This window comes from Mugil cephalus, chromosome 4 (genome assembly GCF_022458985.1).
Source record: "Mugil cephalus isolate CIBA_MC_2020 chromosome 4, CIBA_Mcephalus_1.1, whole genome shotgun sequence".
Classification (NCBI taxonomy): Eukaryota; Metazoa; Chordata; class Actinopteri; order Mugiliformes; family Mugilidae; genus Mugil; species Mugil cephalus.
This window is the reverse complement of record NC_061773.1, coordinates 13224959-13246878: the sequence shown is the minus strand read 5'-3', so window position 1 is coordinate 13246878 and position 21920 is coordinate 13224959. Positions and strand designations below refer to the sequence as shown.

Sequence of the window (21920 nt, the reverse complement as noted above, 5' to 3'; positions counted from 1 at the left end):
TAGCCGGTTGTGCTGCTGTTGACGTTACATACATGCAGTTTAAATATGTCAATATAAACGAAATCTTAATTGCACATATTTCTTCATTCACCTTGATAACATTTAATTCTTTTTTAAAAATCTCTGAGCCGTAAATGTCCCTTGACTTAATTTGACAAATCTGGTCACCTTACCATAAACTAAAATCTTATCTCAATGAGCTCAGAGTGACCTAAGTGATCATTTTCAAGAGACAGGAGTCCGGACAGGTCAGCTTTTCTCGCGGAGAGTCATTTATTAGCCCGGGTGTATTTTTAGCCACTTTTACGCGAGTGGTTGATGGTTTCCAGGGAAACGACGCAGCGGAGAAAAGTTTCAGCGGGACGTGAACTATCTTGGCAGAGGAGAAGCGGAGCGTCTTTGGTTGTTGTAGCTGAAGCTGTCTCGCTGTCCCCCCACAGTCAGAAAGCACACCGACGGGAGTCACAGCAAGGTAAGAAGAGCCTCCCTCTGTCCGTGTACCATTACACATCCGTCTGCGCTAACAACACGTCCTCGAGACTGTACACGACGCTAAGATTTACAGCGAAGTAAACAACTTGATTATCTTTTTTAGCGGAGTGACACAACTTCACACGTGTACACTTGTGCGCCCGGGTTGATTGCTACGGGCTCAGCTGTTGACAAGAGAAAGCGTGTTTTGGGTTTTTCTTTTCTCCAGACTGGTGTAAGTCTGTGATTGTATGTATTATATAACTACAGGGGAGGCTATATAAGGAACATTGCATGGAGTTCAGTGACCTAACCGCGGCTGTATTGTGTTTTAAACCTGTCGTGAAATCACCGTCATATTATTCCAGCCGATTTTGCCGATGCATCAAAACAGCCGTACAGCTGTAACAATCCTACAGCGAACAGCCCTTTATGACTTGTTGTAATGTTCAGTTAGTGGTGAAACGGTTTTGATTGAGCTGTAGGAGGATGTAGTTTAGTGGTGCCCTTAAACTGGATTCAAACACAAAAGTTAAAATGTAAATAGTGGGGACGTGCGTGCGTTCAGCAGAGTGCAGTGTAAATCAGCAGCTCTTTCAGTTATTTATGCCAAGAAAACAGTTTTTCTTTAATGCCACAGTGAATATTGACTCTAACCGCCTCGCACTGGGCTGAATCTATACTTACAGGAATATGGAGGCTTTCCACGTTGCATCAACAGCATTGTGCAACACGTCAGAGCTTTTCTATGACATGTGTTGCAATCACAGCCTGTCTAAAATGAGCTGAGTGATTTTACATGTAGGCAAAAGGGGTCTGTTTTTTTTTTCTTCACTAGCCCCCCCAGGGTTTGCGTCACTGGACAAGAATTACAAGAATCACATTTCTTGTCATCACAGGCCGCACACTTTTCAACTTCCCCTTTTACCTACTGTGTTCTCATCTCAATCAAACACCAGTTCTTCTTTTCTGGCTTTCTCTAATTTACGATGCAGCTAAAACTGTAAGAACTCCAGTTAATGTCAGTGTCTACGTAGGTGTTAGATTTATTTTTCTCAAAGTGAGTGCAGGCACCGGAGACAATAGAACACTTAATTATACGGCCTTGCGCCTGGGTGATTGATTGTTTTAACAGCTCTGGATTGGCCGGACTCAGGGTCCTTGGTTTACCCCGCGGTTATTCATTACCTAGGTGCGATCGGGAGTGTGCTGCAGGGCGCCATAACAACAGCAGGAACAGGTAATCTCCTGTTATCTGCCTGTGCAGGCTTCCATGTGCCACTCCTTTAATCCTGACCTTATGCTGAAAAAGTCTTGCTCGGTGCCCTTTGTGGATATTGAAGAGAAAACCATATTGAAATCCGTTATTACGTGTAAATATAGAGTTTCCCCGTCATGTTTTTCTTCCGTGCTGAGCATGCTGATTGAACAAAACAAACGACGTGTGTGACGCACTCCTCACACGTCACCCGAAACGTGCGCAGAGTAACGACTTAGAAGCCCTCTGCTAATTTGGAATGTGAAGAATTTCAGGGGCTGAATTTTGATACCCATGTGAGCGACAGTGTAAACTCTTTGCTTTGCCAAAGCAGCAGTGAAAGCAGCACATGAAACGCTAAACTTAACCCCAAAAGTGTTATGATTCCGGTAAAGTCCCTCAGCTTAGTTTAACAATCCTGCTCCAGAGGAGGATAAAGCTGATTGCCTGGGAAAGTAGCTTTTTTTTCGGTCGCTAATACTTCATTATCAGGGTGTTTTCTCCAAAGGAAACATCCCGGCTCTGTGGCTAAAAGAAATTTCCAGCGCTGTCTCGACGTCAGGGGTCAGGAGCTAAAGCCTGAGACAACTTTGTCTTATCTGTGGCCTGCAGGCAGAAACTCAGAGCACAACAACAGATAAAGTTCTTCTTTTTCGTGCATCTCAGATGACTGGCGGGCGAGTTCGCGTTCGGTCCACACACCGGGTCATCAGCATCACTTTGTTTGATATGTGGACGTACAGACAGCTTGCACACGCACAGGCACATGCTGTACGTGGCGCAGGGTCAAGACCTTGCATACAAGTCGTACATGGTGACACGCTGCGTATATCCATGTGGCGCTCCAGTAAACAACCTCGTATATAAGACAGTGGCACCGTGGACTGGATGATACTCGGCGAAGTCGTGTGTACGTTTGACGTTGTGGTATTCCTGGAATGTTTTCTCGACCTCTGTCTCCTCCTTTAGGATTCACGTGAAACGGTCGACTGAAGGCTCTGGGCCTGTTTTGTTGCAGCTCTGGCCTCCGTGTGACAAACAAGTTACCAGCAAGTTGTTGGTCAATACCGATGAGAAGAAGTCGGATTTCAACAGGAATGTGCTTTCTCAAGACAGAGGTCAAGTGACGAAGTTTGAGGCTCGGATTGCCGCTTGTTCTCTGCATGTCGTCGTTAATTGCCAAGCTCGTGTGGCCTGCGACCACATCTAGCCCTAGCGTCTCATTAACTCACCGCGGCGGTTGACTGGGCCGCCTCTGCTCGGATGCTGAGTGTTTGAACTGGCGGCCCCGCGTCAGACGCGCCCGTAAATCATCCGTACTCTCGCATGGATTTTTTTATTCCCTCTTTTTTCTCAAATTGTTTGGAAATCAAGTGTCAAACACCGTGGGCCAGAGTGCGTGCAGCGCCCAAACACAAACATACTCCAGTTATTCTTGGAGGAATGCCCTCCGCGCTGCAAATAATCGCCCGGTTTGCAGGATCAGTGACGAATTACTGACGCATGTTTGAGGTTTACAGCCTCGCTCAAAGGCCGCGGTCCCGCGTCGTTTCCGAGAATCGTGGGAGACGGACGGCCTCTCTTCGGGAAGACTCCTACGGGCCAAGTGGGACGCCGCGCTTTTCAGAGCTGACCTCGACGAGGCCTTCGTCTTTTTTTTGGCGTTTTCGAATGGCTCCCGCTTGCCACCTAGTGTGACTTCCTCTAAGTCCAGGGCCCAACAGGAACTCCTCGGCGGTCCTCTCAGATGTTTTTCAGCGTGGCCCTCCTGTCCCTGTTGCGAGCGGCGACGCCGCCGTGAAATATCAGCGCAGAGTACTTCCTGAGAAATGTCTCGTAACAGGAAAGGGGAAACAATGTTGTCACCGAGCAGTGATTTGGCTCACGGGCGACGATCTGTGTGGCAACATGTGCAAGTACATCTGCACAGGCCCCCGATGCCAGGAAAGGGTTTGAAAAAACAGTGAATACGTGCGGAGGAATGTGTGACGGCAGCAGCGTGGTCCGTGCCAGCGGATACCGCTATTTGTTGTTCTACATTGTGACCCAAAGCACAGCGAATGATTAAATCGGGGGGTGTTTTTTTTCTCTCCATATAATGCAGATCAGTTTGAGTAATTCCGTAAGCCGCTGAAGCTGTCACGGGAGCAGCCACGAACCGACTGTAGGTTAAATGTCGATGGAGCGAATGAGGCATGCATGACAAAAGGGAAACAGTCGATGCGCGCTCCCGTTAGACCTTTTGCTTTCGGCTATAGGTCATTTGGAACAATTTGTGTAATTGAAAGTGTCCCCAAACTGCTGGTGTCCTCTTACTTTAACGCTCCCCCCACCCTCCCCGCCTCTCCCCGTCTCTCCGTCTGCATCACTCATCACTTTAGTCCTCCATCAGACCTCTCGTAAGCTGATTGTGTGAGTTGGCCGAGCTGCCGCCGCTGGGCTTTCAAAGAGTTTATAAACACGCCCGCACAGGAAGGGTTTGGACATATGTACAGTTTTACTCCGCTTTATTGTGTTGTGTTTAAGATAAGGCGAAAGGCATTCCCCCTCCGCCCCGTGTTACTGGCCTGGATCTAACTAGCCTGATAGAAAACATGTTTCTAGCAGGAATCTGTGCTCCTGGAACTCTCCGGGATGTTTGTGGTGGGAACATAATTTTTTATTTTTTTTTTTTCCTCGAAGGCATGTTTATGTGAAACAAGTGGGAAGTAAAATAAAGAGTGGATCTGCGACAGCATTTCTCCCCCGGCTGTGTTTACAAGAAAACCTAATCTGCTTTAATCAAGTAAATATTTAAACCCGGCCATTGGTTTGTCTTGTGGTCACGGAGTTAACATGGGAAGATGGAAGCCAGAGCACGGAGGTAACGGGCCAGAAGGATAGCGACGGGCCGGACCGAGGGAGCTGAGGTTGTTTTTGGGTGTTGAAAAATGTTTCAGTTCAGGCAGAAATGTGGCACTGTGTTGTGCTCGGGAACGAGCTGTTTCTGCGTCAGACTGACAGACAGCTGCGGTTAATCATTGCCCTCTTAACACTGCTGGCACTGTAGCTCGACAAAACGAGATGAAAATAGGCTTCTGTGGCGTCTCCCGTTTCTGTGATAACGTGTGATAAAGTGTTGGCTGCATAAAAAATAGTTAATACATATATTGGTTGATTATTACCAACCTTTACAAACATCCCTGTTGTGAACAATCATCTGCAGCACATTCAAACATTATTTAGGTCATCTCCGCATTAAAAGTCTGTTTATCAGCTCTTACGTGATGGGACGATGCTCCTTATCTACAAAGCTAACGGGAAATTCTTCCGAATTTAGCTCGTTAGCTTTATTGGCCTTGCACAGAAACCTACCCGGCATAACATTATGACCACTGACAGGAGAAGTAAATGACACTGACCATCTTGTGATAGTCCTTTAGGACCTGGCATGTAGCATGTAGCACCCACCTAGACCAGACCAGACCAGGCCAGACCAGACCAGACCAGACCCTCCCACCCCCACAGCAGTGACACTCCTTGATTGGCAGCAGTCACCCCCTGACACAAGAATGGTTTAGGAACACAAGGTGTTGACCTGGCCTCTAGATTCACTAGATCTGGAAACCTGATCCACAGAGACCCCACCTCTCAATCCACAGGACCCAGAGACCCCCCCTGGCTAACAACGCTCTGTTGCCAGACACCACAGGACACCCTCAGAAAGCCCATGTCCATTCGCTGATGAGTCAGAGCTCTTTTGGAGGCACAAGGGAGACCTACACCATATCAGATAGATAGACACATAGATAGATAAGTTGATTGATTATTTTATTCATCCCCGGAGGGAAATTAGGTCATCATAGCAGGCCAGTATTGAATGCAATAAAATACAATACTGAGGTAATATAATGTTATGCCTGGTCGATGTTTGTAGACCCATGCACCCATGTAGACCCATGCATGGATTCAGACCCGTGACATTTTGTCCTAAATCTGCTTCTCTAACCACCACTCCATGACTCACCCCAAAACCTGATTATCAATGCCTTAAACATATATGTAGCCATTGAACTGCTTTATAAATGAATAACCTCCAAAAAGACTTAATCTATGTCACCAACTTTCTGTCTTCCTAGTGGTCGGCATCAGTGGTAATTAATGCAATACCTATAAAACTATGGCAACAACAGTATTAAATAAAAACCTATTCTGCTCCATCTGAAGCGTTTCGAAAGGTGTTTTTCCAGCTAAGCCGAACCTCTCAGCTGAACATTCCCGTTTTTTTTCTCTTAAGGGGTATTTTGCATTCAGGTTAAAGAGGAGAAGAGCTGTCTGTCGTGTCTATCACGGTTACCACGGGGAGCGACCGCAGCGTGTAGTAGGAGGAGGTCATTCCCTCCGTGCTCCTCCCTCGCTCTTGTTCTAACCTATGGAAAGGACAATGGGTGTGAACCACAGATGCAAGACTCCCTCCCCAAATCCTAAGTGAAACCACACTGGGGAATGCACTCACGCAAACACTCACACGGCGTCACACAATCACTTCCACACACACACACACACACACACACACACTCAGTCGTCTCAGTCATGTAAGTCGCTCAAGTCAGAGCTCCTTCCTGTTTTTCACTAGTTCCGTTTTCTCTCTCGTGCCGTGCTTTCGTATGTCTGGCTGAAAAGGAAGTCCAGAAACAAGCTTGTTTTGGAAGGGAGGGAGAGAGGAACCACGAGGAGATCTTTACTAGGACTTTCGGGAGGAGTTTTTTTTTTTTTTTTTTGCTGGTGTTGTGAAGTTTGCCCCAGGGGTGTCTCCCTGCAGCCATGCGGGCTGCGAGGGGTGTTGTTAGGGTCGAAGGGAGCATTGTTGGGAGGAAGCTCTGTGTGTGAGTGAAAGAGCTCCAACTGGATAAACCACATTCCCTCTGATGGAATTTAAAGTACAGCCGCACTAGGAAACCGTCGAGGAATAAATGTCACGTCCGTGCGGGAAGGTAGAAGACGCAGGCTTGAGGGAACATGGAATCACTGAGAGACTCCTTTCTTCATTTGACTTTTCAGATGTCTTCGTATAAGAGGGCCACGCTGGACGAGGAGGACCTGGTGGACTCCGCCGGCGACGATATTTACCCGTCGTCGCCCATGCAGGTAACTGTGTACACACGCACACACACCTTGTGCTGACAATAAATGAGTCTGCCGCATTCAGCACGGGAGGTGTAGCAAAGACTAAAACATGTACAAGCCTATAACCCTTCCAAAAATAGTCAAGTTTAACAGAGGTATTCGATTTAACAGATAAACACCCGCTGGTTTTATTCCATCATGGAAAGGCTTTGACTGGAGCACGGGCTCGTAAATCCAGGTGAACTCAAGACGAACCTGTTCGCTCAAAATGTCAAACTCGCACGCCTGTCCTCGCGCTAAATACCGAGTGTCCTCATGCTGAAACGCTACAGGTGTCTGTTTATCGAGGCTCGAGCTTCAAAAAGCGCGGATCTGCTCAGCAGATGTCTGCAGCGCAAGGCTTGGAACATGGGAAAGAGGATCGGCGGCTGCAGTATATTTGCTTTAATGGGAACACAGAAATTAAATCAAGCTAGCTGGGATACAAGATCTATAAAAAAAACAAAAAAAAACAACAATGGGATGAAAGTGTTTGTTGTCAAGTCTTTACCAGTCTTTACGGGAAGTTCCCCAAAGCTCAGATCAAATCCCTGGTGTGTGCTGTGATATAGTCTGAAAACCTTTAGTGAGTTACATTAAACAGCACATTGTACACGTCTGTCCTCCTGCTATGTGGTTCATTCATTCCTCGGATAGTTTATCTGACAGGAGTTATTATACCTGAACAACAGTGCTACCATTTTGTAGTGTCTTTAGACTAATTAAATGCAGCCTCCAGGGAGTTTGATAAACTCCAGATGGAAAGTGTGCAGTCCTTGGCAGCGAGATTCAACCGTTTTCACTCAGAAATACGGTTTAGGTCCAAACCGACCCAAAGTGCTGAGTTCCTGGGATTAAGACGCCACTGTGGCTTTGGCATTTACTTTGATCACATTAAGTTTGACTTCTGAACCTTCGTCTCACCAAATCGCAGTAAATCTGAAACCTATAATACACACCGTAAAAGTCAGTTATGTCCTCGATGGCGTGTGTGTGAGGTGTGCGTTTTTTATTCACAGCGGGGATGCTTAGAGACGGGTCGATTTGACCATTGAAGCATTTATGAGGGGCTCCTGGAATTGTTCCTGTTGAAAATAAAATCCCTTGGCAGCTTTAACTGAAGCAGCATTTGGTAGATAAAAATACAGCTGGGAGGCTTACTGGTGCAGGATTCAATGTACCTATTGTCGTTTTGAAAAACGCGATCGCTGACAACAATGAATCAAAGCTGTTTTTCTGGGGTTTTTACCGTTTTCAGAAAGTCGGTGTAGAGTTACTTCTGTGTCCTTGTTTGACTTCTTTCCTTCACAGGTGAACCACAAAAGCCACAGATGTTGTTCAGCAGGAATATTATGTTTTTCGTTCTATCTGGGGCAGAATGAATATGTCCTTTTATGAAGGAGGGAACAATAGAAGAATGAGCGTTGAGAAGCAGCGATAGAGGCACCATTGTGCTCCACTGAAACCAAATCCCTGAGAAACTCCCTGAATATGCAATATTTTCCACACTGTATCAGTTCAAGAAAGTCTTGGTGAGTCTGTTTAATGTCATTTAAATGAACTTGTTAAAAGAGGTACCTTGTGTGTGTTCGCAGGTGACTCTCCTGCATGGCCGCGGCCCCTCGTGCTGGTCAGGACGGACGCACAGAGAGCAACGGCTGCTGTTTCTGGTGTGTCTCTTATCCTTGGGCCTGTTCATATCCGTCATCACAACTGGGGTCTTCTACAGCCAGTGTGAGTGCAGTGTTTTATTTACGCTCAGTGCCACAGTGACATGCCCTGAAAAGACACACCTGTCTAGTGGGCTGATCAGGTAACACCCGATGAAAACACCTTTTTCTTTCCATCCCTAAATTACCGTTTTAAAAACAACCCCAGGTTTGGTCGGGATCGGCTCCACAAGTCAAAGGCCAAAATGTACAAACCTGGGTTCAAGGGATAATAAATACACCTTAAAACTCTGTGACTGTTAATGAATCTGTTTCTAAAAACATCAACTGTAACTCCACTCCAAGTTGACGCGGGAAAAAATGAAGGTTATTTTAACTGTAATGGAACCAAGGGCCTTTTCACTGAATCCTCTGCAGCCTTAGGTTTAAAGGCATAGTTCAAAGTTGGAGAAACGTTGCTATTTCTTTCTTTTTTTTTGTTGCTTTTTTGGGTTAGCAGCTACATGGTGAAATGTATCAGTAAATACAACGAGACCTGAGAAAATTGGACTGTCAGATCAAATTAAAGCCAACTGGACTCAACAATGATCCGTACCAACTACCAAATAACAAATGGTCCACAAACATTGACATGTGGCCGGAAGTCATTTATCTTGATATTTATATCGACCTAATTTCAACACCAGGAAATACTATACTTATACTAATGTATGACCTTTTGGTACTTCATACAACACAGTTGTGATAAATGTAGCTATGTAGATGCTAATGCTAAAGGCTTTACTGAGAAGTAACGTTAGTCATATAATACTGTAGCGTCCAACTGGACGTTAAAAAGATGATGAAGAGTGATCACAAATACCCTGGTTGTTGGAACTGAAATAGTTGCTGTCGGGCCGTAGCTACACCAGAACAACAACATCCACAAACTTATCTGACAGCCCTCCAGAACGTAACTTAAGTAGTAACTTAAGGTATAACTTAGCATAAGTTAATGTCACCTGACGCTAAATGTGAACCACAACACCAGGTTTCGGTTGCATGGATTCCAGTTATTTTAGTAAAACAGCGATCCATTCACTTCTCTTTTCTTTGGTAGTCAGACATATCTGTAAAAATATCTCTGACTGCTTTTCAGATCTGTTGGTACATTCAATTGCAAAACAGCTCCCACTCAGTGGCCGTAACCATGGAGACTTCGCTAGCTTGACGTCACGTCCATAGAACGGACGAGATATAGAGGGTTGTATATCTCGTCCGTTCTATCTGAACAAAACCAAGTTTCAAAACTAAAACTCGCTATTTTATTGTTTACATTTTGGAAAGAACTGTCTCTCCTTGTTGACTGTCTTTATGTTGAGCTAAGCTAACTAAATACCAGTTCTGCCTATGCACGCCCTTCACTGGTGAAAACAAATGCCTGCTAATGTAAAAGTCCTGCGACTAAACATTAGATTTGTGAAGGTTAAATTTGTTTAAAATAACCGAAAGGGCACATATTTGAGAGTTCACATTAGAAGTATATATCCACATATACCAATACAAATTCAGCAAAACACGACTTTTTACACAGCACATGTGGTTGATTTCTTATTTTATCCAAAGCCACACCTTCAGCTACGCCGCCTAAAAACAACACGAAATCTCTCCCTCGAGCTCGTTCATTATGGAAACAGGACTTGAGGATTTACCACCGCATCCTGGTGGCGTCTCGTCAGTGTTGGTTTCCTCAAATGTACCATGGGAAACGTAATACCACTTCCTCCCATTCAGCACCACATGTCAGGCCACACTTTGAAATAATAAAAGGAACAAGGATGAACTCTCCTCAGGGTACTAACCTCATCATTTCTTGTAACGTTGTCTCCGCTGTCTCATACCTTATATGGGCAGATGTCTCCGTCTCACACTAAGCCAAGTATCACAGGTTGGCCGTCCCCTGAAACAGTTTTAGCACCCTGAAACTACTAACACTTACACTTCTTTAAACACTGAAGGTTTTTTTTTTAAAGCTCTTCCTGTTAAACAGCTTTTGTGTTTAGACTATAGAAAGTAAAACAGAGCATCCACAGTCTGCGGCCCCTGTAAGTGCTTCCTCTTAACATCATCTCAGAGAACACAAAACACGCATTAGCAGGAAAATGGAAGTCACATTTAGGAATGGGTGCGTGCCAAGGACCACTGGACCTTTATGATTCAGCTAGCTGAATACTGGACAAGGAAAGTGATTCACCTATACTCCAGTCTTGAGACGTTTAAATGAGTCATCCGGGGTGCATTGTCCTATGCTGTTTACCTCCTACTCATTAATTAGACAATAAATTGGCAATAGTTGACATTGGAAGACATATTTATCATCTATTCCTCCAATTATTTATGAAGGATTTTTGTAAAGACAACAGTTCCCCTCCAGGTTGTACATCTTGGCCTTTACCTCACTTAAAATAATAGCTTCCATATGGTCTGAATACCCTCACGCATATTTCTCCCCACCAGGAAATATTTTCTGATTATCCGCTGTGGTAAGGTTTCCCACTAGCTGATGAACCTGGAGATGAAGTTCTTATGAATTTGACTTTTTTTTTTTTAATAATGTTTCTTTCTTTCTTTTTTTTTCTTCCTTTCCTGCAGCTCACCCGGGCTTGTGCCTTACAGAGCCGTGCATTACTGTGGCCAGCGCGGTCATGGGAGCCCTGGACCGGAGCGTGGACCCCTGCCACGACTTCTACAACTTCGCTTGTGGGGGTTGGGTGAAGAAGAACCCCCTCCCCGAGGGGAAGTCCCGCTGGGGTCCTTTCAGTAACCTGTGGGAGCACAACATGCTTGCAATGAAGCACTTATTAGGTAAGAGTCCTTGTCTGAGTGGACCGCGGTGTCCTTAAACGCCCTCACCCCAGGCAGAGGTGCACTGTGGTTTTCCCAGCACATTTTTCGGGATCAAGTTTTTTCATTGACATCACTTATCTTGTATCTTCACTGGATCAGAAAACACAACAATGAAAGGTTTGAGTATGGCTGAGGAAAAGGCCCAGCGATACTATCAGGCCTGCATGAATGAGACCAAGATTGAGGAATTAGGTGCTAAGCCACTACAGCAGCTAATCAGCCAGGTATGCTAATTTCCTCGTGCAGTCAAACGTCAAACATATTCATGATTTCGCTTCTTAAATTAAAAGGGCCGAGTTCTTCCCTGAGTTTCCCGGTGTCCCTGTCTCTCTCAGATAGGGGGATGGTCTCTGAATGGACCGTGGGACAAGGACAACTTCCAAGAAGTTCTGCGAACTGTGTCTGCCAGCTTACGCACATCGCCGTTCTTCACCGTGTTTGTCAGCACGGACTCCAAAAATTCGAACAGCAACATCATCCAGGTGAGAGAGGTTTATATAAAAGCTGCTTTTAGAGGGTACCGCGTGCGAGTATTTATATCTCAAGAAGCGCTTCTTTAATGAACCCTTTGATTAGACAAAGATTTACACTCATACTTAAACATTCTCATGAACCTCCTGCCAACAGAAGCAGGTTTTATCTCCTGTTCCTTCCGGGGACAGATAGTACCTCTGTTGATATTCTTGGAACAAAGCGCCTGTTATTGAAGCGGTGTTAGATTCACACTGTTGCTTTGAGTTCACTCCTTTGTAGGGTGTCACGAGATTGGTAAAGATATGATCTGTGGTGAGCATCTCCCTGTAGCCCGCATGCTGGCAACACAGGAATGTCAAAACAACAGTTTGTTTGAGTGTCGAAACAGTGGAGTACGCATAAAGTCCCATGATGTGTCTCTTGACTAGGTGGATCAGTCCAGCCTGGGACTACCTTCACGGGATTACTACCTCAACAAAACTGCAAATGAAAAGGTAATGTGTGCAAGCTGCAGAGAAGAGAAGTAATAAGAAGCTAAGAAATATTACTAATCCTCTCCTGACGGAGCGTCGCTTGTGTGCAGAGGAAGTAATTATTTCTTCAAGGATTCATTGGAGCTTGTTGTTGCTTAGTTTAGAATTACTCTCCTAATAGAACTGAACGCACGCACACGCACACACAGACGTCATCTCCACAAACAACCGCCCCTCCCACTCACCGTGCGGCCTGCTTGGCCTTTGCAGTATCTGACGGCATACATGGACTTCCTGGTGGAGTTAGGAGTCCTCCTGGGCGGCTCCAAGGAGACGTCCCGCGCCATGATGGAAGAGATTGTGGACTTTGAAACCACCCTGGCCAACATCACAGTCCCTCTGGAGGAGAGAAGGGACGAGGAGCTCATTTACCATAAAATGGAGGCCAAGGACCTGGCAGTGAGTGTCTCCCGGTTTGATCCTATCAGCTAGAGGCGACGGTGTGAGACACCTAAGAAAGTCATTTGTGGTGCTCAAGAGTGTGTGTCTTTGCAGACCCTGGCTCCAGCGGTGGACTGGATGCCATTCCTCACAGAGGTGTTCGCTCCCGTCCCGCTCAACGACTCAGAGCCGGTGGTTGTTTATGCCAAAGAATACCTCCAGAAAGTTTCTGACCTCATTACTAAAACAAACAAAAGGTGAGACACCGAGTCATCCTCGTTGGTTTTTCCGTTCATGCGTCAAAGATAGTTTTAAGATGTTTCGTAGGAACAAACAAAGGTATGTGCGATTCCGTAAGACACACCCGCGCATTAAAATAACTGAGAGAGCTATTTATTCAGCTGTGTTTTCATTGAGGAGCCTGTGGTTTGTTCTACTGCTAAAGCGTTTTTAGTGAGTGCGCTAGGCTAAACAACGGTTCAAAACGGTTTAACAGCGTCACAAACTACATCCTCCAAAAAGGTCATCCAGTTATTTAACCACCTTTCTTGCTTCATCTCAGCGCGAACTGAATGTTCTAACAATCAATGAAAGGAGTTTTACAGCAGGGAAGTTATGTTACAGTGCATTTATTTAGACTAGTGTACCTAATAAATTGCCACTTAAGTGCAAGTGAGGCATATATGAGCAGAAGTTGCCCATTTTGCCCTTTAACAATAAAAGCATGTGTAGAAGAAATTACAAAAATCAGTCTCATGTTTTATTTGCAGCTTACTCAACAACTACATGATGATGAAGGTGGTGAGAAAGATGGTTTCCATTTTGGACCAAAAGTTCCAGGACGCCGAGCAGCGCTTCCTCGAAGTCATGTCTGGAACCAAGAAGGTAAGCTAGGGACAGCCAGGAGTTTTATAGCCACTGTAATTCAGCGACACAAATAGATTTAAACACAGCGGATGGATTAAGCTGCTTTCTTTCTATTTCACTGCTTCAAAAGAAAAAGAGAGATAAAACTGCTATTATTTGTTTATTTCAACCGTTACCAGGCATTAGAAGAAACAGCCCTTCATCCCAAGTGTATGTGGGCTTTTTTAGTAAGTTCAGTATACAATATGCCGGCAGAGGATGTGGCCTGAAGCCAAACAGCTGGGTTTCAAGAGCTTTTCACTTGACCCCTTGTTCTTGTGTCTGACACAGAGGGTTCGTTTTTACCGAACAGATAAATGAAAATAGTCGCCAACAGCGAGGCCGGAATTTCCCGTGTCACATTTTAACAGACGCAGTCATTTCGCTGCAGTTTTCTGCTGCGGCTTGATGCTTTCGGCTCCAACAACAAACCTGATTTCAAAAAAAAAAAATCTGTTGAGTGCGTTTACATTTCTGACATCTTGGCCTCGATGTGTAGCCCCGTTTCTAATAAGACGTTTATTTTGTCACGTGTGCGTATCGATGGCCGAGGCCAAGTCACAGCCTCTGGGGCAACAGTGTTAAATAATAAAGGAAAACAGTGTAATGTAGCTGTGCTCCTCTGTGTCCTAAAATTAATTTAATCCTAGCTTAAACACATTTAAATGTGTCTTTTGTAAATTGACACCAATAATAACTAATGCTTGTTCTCAGGTTACTGTATCATAGAGCCATCAGTCCAATCCAAAGGATGGGAATTTATTTGAAGCTCGAGACATCTGCAGACCACACTGAACAGTTTTCAGTCAAACTACGGTCTAGATTTTAAGGGAACATTCAACACACAAACCTTCTTTTTACAAATAAATACATTTATTCTATTCATTGTGTGAATACCACAGATTCTTTTAGCTCCACAATTCAAACCATAACAATCTGCGCTGCAACTCACAATTCAACGAGAAAGTAATATGTCTAAAATGGATAAAGGCACCATTCAGGCTCGCAGATGAAGACAGTCGAACGCAAGTGAGCGTGCGTCGAACTGGCTCATCAGCAAGTCATACTTCCTTCTCAGCGAGTGGCGGCTAGATTGTGAAGGCTCCAGTGACCCCAGCCTTTATCTGAGCAAGATCCTGTTCCCTCAGCCTTGTGCTCCGCTGGGGTCAAGCTGCAATAACAAACCCAAGCCTTCTATGCGTATCTCTTTTTGTTTCTGGTTTATGTGGGAGTGCAGCTGTGTCTCTTTTTCCATGCGCGGCCGCGTATGTTTTACAGCTTTGTGTGCTCAGAACACACCTCATTTCCTCGGTGCGACCTTGTGGCGTTTAAGTGCTGTCCTTCCTCTCACCCGATAATAAATTTGTCATATAGGGACCGCTTCCCATCGGCACTCAATTGATTCTCAGTGGCTGTTTCGCTTGTGAACGCGTTGTTTTAACGCCAGCGGAGTCCGATGCATGTCTTTGATTTAAACTGTAAACGAGGTCAAAGTTGACATGTGGGCCGTCCTGTTGTTGTCTAAAACACACCACAGATCACTAAGGAGCGAACACGGTTTGGGAAAAAAGAAACCGATTCAGCAAGGGGATAAAAAGTAAATAAATAAGTAAAAATTTCCCTATAAAATGAAAAAAAATTGTTCATTATCAACATAGACTTTTAAAATACGACATCAGGACTGAAATAATGTCTTATTACATCTGAATAAACAGTAGATGTATATTGTTATTTGTTCATGTTTTATGCACTAAAACACTGCATTAAGAAAAAGCAATTCCAAAAATTAGTGTCATTAGGGCAACAGAAAATACCACTCTGCTAGTACATAGGTCTTCAACAGGGGGTCTGTGACCCCTAGAGGGTCTGTGGAGGAACTTCTAATTACAAGAAGTGACTTAAGTAAAGCAGAAACACACCAAATGTCATGAAAGAGTGAATAGCAATGTGTGGATGAGGCTTTGTGTTCACCGTGCCTTGTTGCGTTACTTCTGCAGAGCTGCACCCCTCGCTGGAAGCTGTGCGTCAGCGACACAGACAGCGCCCTGGGCTTCGCCCTCGGAGCCATGTTCGTCAAAGCCACGTTCCCGGAGGACAGCAAAGCCATTGTCAGTGGTTCAAGGTCCTCCTCTCACAATCTCTGCTCCCCCTGTTTGAAATGATGCGATTTGGTCCCTCTCTGTCTCTCGTGTTGCTGCAGGCTGAAGACATGGTTGCGGATATAAAATGGGCATTTGAGGACAGCCTGAAATACGTGAAGTGGATGGACTCGGAGACAAAAAAAGCGGCGAAAGAAAAAGTGAGAGAGGGAGACGTGGCGTGCTTTTTCCTTTTCAGGGACTGCTAATATTGATGCTTTTTGTTGACGACTGATAGAAAAAAAAAGAAGCCGTTTCTGTGCACGATGCAGCACTGCCACCTGGTGTGAGAATGTGACTTTTACAGTTTTTTTTTTTATTCTCATTTCTCAGGCAGATGCGATATACAACATGGTGGGGTATCCAGAGTTCATTATGAACGCTACAAAGCTGGATAAAGTGTTCAATGATGTAGGTAAATGTGGAACTGCGCTGTTATTTTTTCCCCCATCACCCCCTTTGCTTTTCTAAAGCCCTGATCTCTGTTTCTTCCCGTCTTTTAGTTCATGGTGGTGTCGGACCTCTACTTCCAAAATGTCATGCAGTACTACAACTTCTCATGCAGAGTGACTGCAGACCAGCTGAGGAAAACTCCCAACAGAAACCAGTGAGTTCGTCAAAGCCACCTCCTCACCGGCGCACAGCGATGGGAACACAGTCCCGTCGCACTGACTCAGCAGAATACTGCTGCCGTCCGCGAACGTTCCCAGGCAACCGGCTCCTCTCTGCTCAACTGATCCTTGTCTCTAATTAGGTTGAGTGGGGGGTGGGGAGGAGTTGCGTAAGAGTTCCCATGCCCCCTCAAAATGATCTGATCTGTAGTCAGCAAGGCACTGCAGCCTGTGCGGAATCAATACTGTGCTTGAATTGTGACCTTGATGTCAGCTTATGTGGCGGCTCTGTGTTCCTTCACAGGTGGAGCATGACCCCCCCGACCGTTAATGCCTATTACAACCCAACCAAGAACGAGATGGTGCTGCCAGCTGGAATCCTTCAGGCTCCGTTCTATAGTCGCTCCTGGCCCAAGTAGGTCTTCTTCCCTGCACTTCAGGTTTTGCCTAAATAACACATGGGACACATTTTAGCAGAATACAGAAGACTACAACTTACTTGTTCAACAGAACAAACTGTTGTTGCGTTGCACTGATGTTAAACACCACAGAAAATATGCACTAAACTGGAAATTATCCACATTATCCACAGAAAATATAATCTTTTATAACTAGATTAGTTTAGGTTCATTCATTCCTTTCAGTGCTCAACAAGTTAGAGACGTGTGTAGAGATTCAAAAGCTGAAGGCAAAAAACAGAACCGTGCACTTATTAACCTTTGGATTTTTTTGACATTACGTTACATAAACAAATGTAACAATAATTAATGAGGTTTAGGAGAGCTGGTAGAGTGTTGTTTCTTTTGTACTGAGCCAGGATAACTTTGTCACTATGCTGTCCAAACACTTAAAAAACTGCTGCCTCCAGATTAAAATGTAATCTACAAAGATAAGAGCTGTGGCATATTAAGTACTGCGGTGACCTACGCATGGAGCCTCCAACTGTGTGAGACATTTATACTTGTGTGCTGTCGGTCCGGCTCGTCACACGGTAGACAGCGCTGTGTCGTTTTTGCCGGTCGGGGTTCATTTTAGTGCCTCCTGCTTTGCTTTCACGAGCCTGTATCTCAAAACCTCCTCACTTAGCTGAACGTGCATATCTTTTATGTTTTAGAGCCCTTAACTTTGGTGGAATTGGAGTCGTCATGGGCCATGAACTGACCCATGCTTTTGATGACCAAGGTTGGTGAAGAAACATTTCACAAAATAAAAAAAAAAGTGACACTTCTGACAGCACATTGTTAAATAATCATTACTTCAAGCTTTAAGATAACATGGTGTTAATCCGTGCTTTTATTAAAAAAAAAAAAAAACAGGAAGAGAATACGACAAAGATGGAAACTTGCGGCCCTGGTGGAAGAACTCTTCTGTGGAGGCCTTCAAGAAGCAGACCCAGTGCATGGTGGAGCAGTATGGAAACTACAGCATCAACCAGGAGCCTCTGAATGGAAAGCACACTCTGGGAGAGAACATCGCCGACAATGGAGGACTCAAGGCTGCTTACAAGGTCTGACATCAGATAAACAAGCCGCAAATGGCTTACCGTAAGCAATGTGATAACAAACTGCGGACTCTTATGTTTCCTGTGGCGACGTTGTCACATTGCATGTTTACAGCAGAGATGTAGCATTGATCCCCTGCACTAGTGTGTTAGCTGGGGTTGTTCCGGATCATATCCATTAATCTGTATTGGAAAAAGATGGTTGTCTTGTTTACAGTGAAGCCTGGAAATGCAACAGGTGGTCATGAATGGCCTTGTCAGCCTCTGGTTACTTCTTCACATGTGCACATTCTTTCCGTGCGATGAAAGGTCATAAGCTATGAAACAGATGAGCAAAACGTAAGGAAGTGAAAGCCGCCCCTGTATTAAGCCGCGCAACACCCCGCTATAGATGACCTGAAGCTGATCTTCTGTTTATAGCGCTACAGTTTTCTATGTGGAGACAAAGGAGAGTAGACATGAGTGTAACATGATCATTTGTCACTTTGAAGGCTTATGTGAACTGGATCGAAAAGAACGGCGAGGAGGCCACGCTGCCTGCCCTGGGAATGACCAACCATCAGCTGTTTTTTGTCGGATTTGCTCAGGTTTGTATCAGTTACAGTTAAGTCTTTTCCTCTCGGTCGATGTCCATGCACTCATGCTGCTCCTGCTTTTATCAGCTGTCTTACCTGCAAAGTACTTTGCTTAGAATAATATATGACTTCTTTCTGATTTTTTGTTTCTGCCAAATAAATATTACATATTGGAAAATGCAACAGTCTTTCAGTATAACGCTTGTGCTGGAGCGCAGGAGTCAACTTTCAGCTAATGACTGTGAGCCTTCTAGCGTGTGCTTTCATTTTTATACGTTGCAAGGAATAATTTACCATGATATGATGTAAATGTATCGACATGTTTAACCCTTTAACATTCCACTGGGTCGTACATGTGACAGCAGTAGCTTTTTGAACCAGTCAGAACTCTGTACACGAGTTGTGTTTGAGTAAATGCTGCATTCAATATGTCATTTTATAATTCTATAAAAAGTCATTATAGGACTCAACCAACACATTTTTTTCAAAACAAAAAAATTCAGGTGAAACGAGCAACTTCTCATTTTTTAACTGTGTGCCAACTTTGATGACTCAAGAACAATATCGCTTCAGTTTACTTTGGGTATGTCCTTAATAGGTGTTGTGTGTTTTTTTTTTTTTGTTTAGTTTTTTTGCAAAAAGGCTGGAATGATAAGAGGTTAATTGTTTACCTTCTAAACACTCAACACTGCTGTAATGATTTAAAATGAATGGTAATTAGTGGGAAAAATCCAGGGCTAGACTCCTAATGTCTTTATGATTCTTCAGACAGTACAAATTGAAATAAGTGCGTTGGGGAAAAACCTAACTCTTCATTGCGCGTCTCTGTTACTCTTGCAGGTATGGTGCTCTGTCAGGACACCTGAGAGCTCACACGAGGGTATAATCACAGATCCTCACAGTCCGTCAAGGTTTAGAGTCATCGGCTCTGTCTCCAATTCTCATGAATTCTCAAAGCACTTTGGCTGCAAACCAGATGCTCTTATGAACCCTAAACACAAGTGCGAGCTGTGGTGATGCCTCATTGTTCTGTGCTATTTTTCAGCCAAGACTGAAATGGACATTTGGGGAAAATAGCTTGAAATGTGGACAAAGTCTCTGCACGGGAATGCAAGAACCACTGAAACTCTTACTGCCTTGCTACTTAATGCTCGTCAGGACAAAATGTGCCTGTTCTGAATGGAGGGTTGCAATCTTTTAGTGCTTCTCCACAAGGACTGTTGGTTTAGCAGACCGCTTTTCCCAAACTCACAATTTACAATGTAGCTATGAATGTGGCTTTTGAACACTGGAAATCCAGCGGACGCTTACAAAAAATGGGAGAACCACTCTCAAATTAAATTTGTTGTTTTTTTTTCCTTGTTACCTTCCACTGTGCTTGGATCTGCTTAACTTTAATTGTATTTTATTTATAGTCAGATTTTTATATGCAACAGTGATCCATCTGGGACCTGCAAGGTTGTATGAGACAGAAAGGTGGTTCTACTATGGATGATTTAAAAGCTGGCATAAATATGTTTTAATAGCACACAGACTGTTTTTTTGTTTTTCTTTGAAATGCTGCAATATTTTTAAAAAGATTAATGGTCAAACTGTGTCATTCAGAACCTGGGCATGTAGGCTAAGCCAATATGTGCCATACCTGTTTTTACAAGTGTGTTTGTCACAAATTATTTTGTATAGTAAAACCAATCTTAAAACACGTGTGTCTCAAGTTCAGTTTGTTCTTTTGTTCAAAATGTCACTTTCTAACACACACACACAAACATATATATATTCACACGTGACGGGACATATATATATATAGTAACCACTGTGTCAGATTTCTTGCCCAATCACTCAAACTGAAAGATATCTTGCAGGTTTCTTCTTCGCATTCTTTGCAGATGCGAAGCAGCCCGAAGTTCGCTAGATGGCGCTGTTAATTCACAAGTCCATGTTGTAGTGTCGCTGCGAGAGCCGAGTACAGGCTATGAACTCTGATATGTCAATAACTAAATAAATCTGATCGTTTTTGGCCTTGCAGACACATATATTACTGGAAACACTGTGCAGTGCAACTTCGGATGATTATTATTATTTATTTACACGTATTTCTTAATGCATTAATAATAGTCATAATTATATATATATATATATATATTTATGTTATGGATTTAATCTAATCTGCAGAGCCCTTCACTAAAATAGTGGGAAAAGAATTAAAAGTTAAAAGTGTTTCGTTTTCATCTCGGGGACGTGAACCTCGGCGCGCCTGTGTTTGATTGAAGGTTGGTTGATTAGCCGAGCGACTCCGTAACTGGCCGAGAATTGCCGAATCATCTGTCCTGCCCGGACTGCTGGAAGCGGCCACAGCGCCATGTTGGCGAAGTCTCTCATCTCTGTGAGAAAAAAATGATAGAAAACACACTTGCCGAGAAGAAAAGGTAGATCGCCGAGGGAGGTCGAAGATCGCGGCGATTATTTCGTTTGAAAGAAACGAACCGAGCCGGATCCGCAGAGGTTCCGGACGGACGAGGGAGGCTAAACCTCCCACCGTCCCCATGAATAGCACCGCTGATCCGAACGGCGACTTTCCATGAAAAAAGAGACGTTTGTGTTGCTATTCGAGCTTCGTTATCCCAGTCCGTTAAAAGGGATCTGGGCCCTGCTTCAAGAATCTGCTACGCTTGCTCTATGTATGCAAGCTAGGCGTTGTTTGTATCAGTATTTATTAAGGTGTTGTTTTTAGTTGTTGATTTTTTTTTTGCGATGAGTTTGCCACCGAAAGTGGTCCCCAAACCCGCCGCTGTCGCAGTTAGCGGACCCGGAGGTGGACCCTCTCCGTCGAGCCAACTGCGGACTACCCTGACCTCCGTGTCTCTGCCGCCGGGAGCCCCGACAGCTCCTCAGACGGCCGCCGTACCACCGCCTCAGTATCCTTTCATACGGGTAATATACATACACGTTTTATACACATATATACACAAATGTTGTTATTTAACTTCACCCCCAAGGCACTAACACAGCTGTTTGTCAGTGTTAGACGGCAGGGGTTGGATGTGGGGATGATGGTTTCGTTTGGGGGCAGCCGGGAGGGGAGGGGGGCAGTTAGCTAGCTGGCTAGCTACGTGTGCTAACATCGTTAGCTCTTGAAGCCGGTTGTCAAAGCTAACGGAAATGTCCGTTTGATTCTGTTGACGCCGTACCAGTGCTCCTGCTCACATTTACGACTCAATATAGTCGTCACACGAATGTACTAACGCTATACATTGACAAGAGAAAAGGTAGCACCGGTTTAGGAAAGCTCCGTCACCGGCTTTCCACACCGGCTACCGGCTTTGTTCAGATTTGGCAGTTGACTAGCAAGGTGCATTAGCCCAGTTAAGAGT

General features: G+C 44.5%; 2 protein-coding genes across 3 annotated transcripts in view; both read left to right on the top strand.

Annotated features, from left to right (window-relative positions):
• Window positions 1-236: 236 nt before the first annotated feature.
• ece1 (endothelin converting enzyme 1) lies at window positions 237-20251 on the top strand. 2 transcript variants are annotated; one of them, XM_047583205.1, is made up of 19 exons: window positions 237-472; window positions 6770-6856; window positions 8470-8608; window positions 11176-11388; window positions 11530-11654; window positions 11766-11912; window positions 12333-12398; window positions 12648-12836; window positions 12933-13075; window positions 13589-13703; window positions 15722-15832; window positions 15925-16023; window positions 16196-16273; window positions 16366-16469; window positions 16778-16888; window positions 17588-17655; window positions 17790-17980; window positions 18466-18561; window positions 19390-20251. In XM_047583205.1, the coding sequence occupies exons 2-19, from the start codon at window positions 6770-6772 to the stop codon at window positions 19564-19566; spliced, it is 2259 nt and encodes a 752-aa protein (XP_047439161.1). In that variant the 5' UTR covers window positions 237-472; the 3' UTR covers window positions 19567-20251. The 2 variants fall into 2 exon arrangements, with proteins under 2 accessions (XP_047439161.1, XP_047439160.1); XM_047583204.1 differs by lacking the exon at window positions 237-472 and having other exon boundaries at window positions 6251-6856.
• A 606-nt stretch (window positions 20252-20857) lies between these two features.
• The window catches only part of eif4g3a (eukaryotic translation initiation factor 4 gamma, 3a), a 46005-nt gene continuing 44942 nt past the window's right edge, over window positions 20858-21920 (top strand). The window contains 1 exon segment of the mRNA XM_047582071.1: window positions 20858-21464. Coding sequence (XP_047438027.1) covers window positions 21301-21464 — 164 coding nt within the window. The 5' untranslated portion in view covers window positions 20858-21300.

Excerpts from the sequence above, each read along its gene's own strand:
- ece1 (XM_047583204.1), top strand. The coding sequence starts at position 6,728 with ATGGAATCACTGAGAGACTCCTTTCTTCATTTGACTTTTCAGATGTCT. Across the intron at positions 11,389-11,529 it reads TGCAATGAAGCACTTATTAG|AAAACACAACAATGAAAGGT; the intron begins GTAAGAGTCCTT and ends TCACTGGATCAG. Across the intron at positions 18,562-19,389 it reads TTTTTGTCGGATTTGCTCAG|GTATGGTGCTCTGTCAGGAC; the intron begins GTTTGTATCAGT and ends TTACTCTTGCAG.